General features: G+C 36.6%; 1 protein-coding gene across 1 annotated transcript in view; it reads left to right on the top strand.

The window, feature by feature from the left end:
* The window catches only part of LOC106876371 (stabilin-2), a 38634-nt gene that overhangs the window by 6091 nt on the left and 27618 nt on the right, over positions 1 to 4925 (top strand). The window contains exons 5-6 of the mRNA XM_052972601.1: positions 134 to 247; positions 1474 to 1584. Coding sequence (XP_052828561.1) covers positions 134 to 247; positions 1474 to 1584 — 225 coding nt within the window. The remainder of the gene's footprint in view (positions 1 to 133; positions 248 to 1473; positions 1585 to 4925) is intronic.

Here is a 4925-nt window from a genome sequence, read left to right as displayed (position 1 = left end):
TGTGTGTGTGTGTGTGTGTGTGTGTGTGTGTGTGTGTGTGTGTATAATTATCATTATCAATATCTAAGAAATTATTTCATTTCTAAATACATTAACCAAAAAATGTTTATCACTTTTCCTTTCTATCTCCCAGTTCTGATGCAGTACCACATTGTTCGCGGAGTCCTGTGGAGAGCTGGAATGCACACACAATACGTGCCGACTCTTGCAAAAGGTGAAAGACTTCTCATCAGAGAAAACATTTTCGGTAAGAATTCTACTGTCACTTCCATTTGTCAACTTTTTCTTTCAATTTCTTCAGTTGCCCTTTGTTTTCTTCCCCTTTTTCTCCTTGCACCCTCTCTCTCCTCTCTCTTTCCCTCACTTTTTCTCTCTCTTTGTCCGCACACGTACACACACACACACACACAAATACACATATTCTCTTTTCGTTGTCACTTTTGCCTGCAGTCTAACCCTAAACTTAAACTTATCTCCAGTCCTAACCGTAACCCTATGCCCTAAACCTAACCCTTACTTTAAACCCTAGCCCTAAATATTAACTCTAAATCATAAACCCTAACCCTAAGCCCTAACCTAAACTGTAAAGACTAACCCTACATCGTAACATTAAGCTTTAAACCCAGTTTCCTTTCGGTCCTCTGCTTTTCCTATGGGACAATGACCAATAGATGTTTAGGATAAGCAACAGCGGCATTAATATCACCAGTCTATAAACACCTTTATTATTTTATTACTTGTTTGTTCTACTTTGCAAAAGAACTTGTCGTTGGGTTTGTTTAGCTTCATGGTAAAGCACTGGACGCGTAATCACAGGGATGTGAGTTCGAGTCTCATGGCTGGCCGCCGACAGATTTTTCTGCAAAATATGGATAGTTTATCTTGTTCATGCTATATTATTAGCATTATCCTGCGTTTGAGAATAAAATTATTTCTTTACCTTTATATATATATATATATATATATGGGATGCGACTTATATAAGGACAAACACCACACACATATATATATATATACACACACACTTATGGATTTATTTTGCAAGATTCCTGAAGTGAAATCGTGTGTTGAAACAGATATTGTTATACTTCTGTTTTTTTGTGGGGAGGGGTGCTAACTAAACACATTCTATATAGTCGTTCTTCACTTCAACTTTATTGTTATTCTTATTTTAGTTTTCTTTGCCTGAAATCTTCCGTCACACATCCTGTGACCTCTTCAACGACTCTCTATCCCACGTATCTCCTCCTCTTCTGTTTAGTCTGTTGGCTTTCTCAGAAAGTGAATCAAAGGACACTAAAATAAGAATAATGATAATAAAGCTGAAGTGAAGAGCGAGTGTGTAGTGCATGTGGTTATTTTGCAATAAAAAAAATGACCATCCCCAAATATAACAATGTGTGTATGTGTGTGTGTACTAACATATGCATGCAAATAAGAATAATACTTTTTTTTTACTTAATCCCTTCACAGGTTTCATCACAGTAGAAAATGGCTACCTCGTCAACCGAGACATTGGCGCAACAAACGGTGTGATCCATGAAGTATCCCGCATGTTGAAACCCAAGGATGTAGATTTAACCGGTTAAAAGAAATGTCTGCTTGTTCTAGTCTTGTGAACTGATAGAAATCTTGGGCATCATTATCTGTATATTTCTGTTGTAAATAAATAAATGAAAAAATAAAACAGTTTCAGCAAACAAATAGTTGTCAGTGTCGGAAAAAATGAATTTATTAGTTTTCAAGTTTAAGTGGTTTGTATGCGATAGAATTCATATCTCCCTGTGGAAATATGAATTCTATGGTTTTGAGTAAGGCTCTTTACCAACACACACACACACACACACACACACACACACACACACACACACACACACACACACACACACATACATATATATATATGTGTGTGTGTGTGTGTGTGTGTGTGTGTGTCTTTTATCTTTTACTTGCTTCAGTCATTGGATTGCGGTCATGCTGGGGCACTGCATTCAAGAGTTTGGTTGAACAAGTCTACTTTGGTAATTATTTTTTAAAGTCTGGTACTTATCATATCGGCTTCCTTTTACCGGAACGCTAAGTTACGAGAACGAAAACAAACCAGTACTGGTTGTAGAGCGATAGTGGGAGACAAACACAGACACACACATAGGTGTATACATACATGCACGCAGACACGCTCACATGCGTGCTCGCACATACACACACACATGGATATATATATATACATACATGCACACATGCACGCACACACACACACAGAGATAGATAGATACATAGATAGATAGATAGATAGATAGATAGATAGATAGATAGATAGATAGATAGATAGATAGATAGATAGATAGATAGATATTGATATATGATGGACTTCTGTCAGCCTCCGCCTACCAAATCTACTCACAAGGATTTCATCGGCCTAGAGCAATAGGGCAATAGTAGAAAACAGTGGCCCAAGGAGCCAGGTAGTGGGAAAGAAACCGAAATCATGAGGTTTGAAGGCGAACTTCTTACCACACAGCTGCACATGCACAGAGGTGTGTGTGTGTACGTGTGTGTACCTGTGTGTGTGCGTGTGTGTATGTACGTATGTATGTATATACGTGTGTATGTACCCTGTTTGCCGCTGTTTTTATATATACCAAAAAATTTACCTGCGTCTAATGCGGCCGTATTACTGATCGAAAACCAAAGTGTCGTAGGTTGTAAAGCTGTAAAAGCATCAGTCAGCTGGATTCAATAATGGTTAGTATTATAATAAGAAAATATTGAAAACGAGCCATAATATCACAATCTCTTAACACAAACTGGATATATAATGAACTGATATGATCGTATCAGTTCAATCCATTGAAATTTCATTACAAAGCATTTTTCTTTTTTCGTTTCTTCCTCTTTCCCTTTCTCATTATATACCTGTCAACATATTTCTAAATAGACACATTTTCTCACAAGGGCTAGATGACCTTTCAAGATGTTAATTTTAGGAAGTAGGATGGGAAAGATAAGAAAAGAGAGGAAGAAGAAGAAAAATGTTTTTGATTCTTAAGTCGGCGGTCACCACTGTAAAGTTTTAAAAATAAAAAAAGAGTTCAAAGTCCTATGAAAACGTACATTCCTTTACACTTTTATAGTCAAATCTCATATTCTGTGTAATTCCATGTTTTGCACGAACAAACATTAAATATTAGTACAACATTCATAAATTAGGAGAATGAAGTCAGAATATAAAAAATTATTTGAGTTATATTTTTGACTATCCTTCATCATTTTGTAGGATTATTTGTCTTTTTCTTGCTTACTTGGATAAGATAATTTAAAAGAGATATTTTTTACGAATTATTTTGCCAAGTAGCTACATTAGATATCTTTCCTAATCAGTGGTAGAATGGTCCTAGTATTCTTTCTCATGTATATCTAAGTTCTATAAGAACAACAGTTGTCAAAATCTCAATGTTATACATATATCTGATTATTTATAGAAACGAGTGTCACGTTATTAACCACATTCAGAAACAACTGCAACAGTGTAATATAAATGTTTTCTCTTCATCCATCATCATTACTAAATAAAATGGTAAGAAGGCAATGAAGGAGCTTTCTCGACAGACACCAAAACCATCTTACATTGATGTCACCTTACATGATATGTGAATACTGTTAGATAGCAATATAGCGTTCATTGGAGCATTCATTTCCATTATTTCTTCCCAGTCGTATTAGCTGGACTCAGCGTCTGTGTAAGCTAACCACGCAGTGTTCACAGTTTGTTTCATTTGAAGGGGTGTTCAGGCATATTGTCTCTGTTTCTCTTCCCAATTTTTTTGACAAAATATAGTTATGCTTTTCTTTCAAACATTTAATTTTGGAGAGAATTTTTTGATGAAGTGTAGCTCCGTTGCTTTTCAGAATATTTGTACAAAGGGGAGATTTTGAACTTTCCTTCACCGCATATTTCTAGATGTTTGTTCAGTGGAATCTTGTGCAATTCGTCTTGTCAGATGTGTTGTCTGTGGATTCTTGCACGTTGACAGAGGAAATTGTTTGTTTCGCTAATGTAATTTTCCTTACAGTTGGGGCAAGTAATGCAGCATATAAGATTCTGTGTCTTGCAGTTCATATCTGCATTTACTTTGAACGAGAATCGGCTCTTGAATTTTATGTGGGGACCACTTTCTAAATATTTGAAGTTGTTGTTGTAGCATGTTCCCTATCTGCTATCTTCACATTCCTTTGGTGGAGAATTCTGATTCGTTCTCTAATGTGAATTTTGCTCCTATGAGGTGTTTTTTGAGATTTTTTGGCTGGCGCCTACTTTTTCCAAAACTACAAAAATATTTTTCTCCTCTTCTGAACAAAGCAGAAAACATCCGATTCACATAAAAGAGCAAGAAAACGTTGTGCGTGTGTGTATGTGTGTACGTATGTGTATGTGCGTACGCGTGTGTGTGGATGTGCGTACGCGTGTGTATGGATGTGCGTACGCGTGTGTGTGGGGGGGATTGTGAGTGTTAGGTACGTGCGTGTGTGTGCGTGTGTGTATGTGTGTGTCTGTATGTGTGTGTCTGTATGCATGTGTGTGCGTGTGTGTGTATATTTTTGTGCGTGCGCGTATGTGTGTGTATGTGTATGTATGTGTATGTTGTGTATGTTTTCGTGCGGGCGTGTGTGTATGTGTGTATGTTGTGTGTGTGTGTGTGTGTGTGTGTGTGTGTGTGTGTGTGTGTGCATACACCGGAGCGAAGACATGTTACGATGCAGGTAGAGAAATTTGAAAAGAAAATACGAAACCGGTTATTTCTCCAAATACAATGTTTCTATACTCAAAATTTTATAACATTTTTCTAACATAACGATTTAGATATATACTTTAACCATATAACACAAGCCTTCTGTAGTTTTTTCATTCTTGTTTATCTTTTATA

This window comes from Octopus bimaculoides, chromosome 14 (genome assembly GCF_001194135.2).
Source record: "Octopus bimaculoides isolate UCB-OBI-ISO-001 chromosome 14, ASM119413v2, whole genome shotgun sequence".
NCBI lineage: Eukaryota > Metazoa > Mollusca > Cephalopoda > Octopoda > Octopodidae > Octopus > Octopus bimaculoides.
This window is presented reverse-complemented; position numbering and strand designations above follow the sequence as displayed.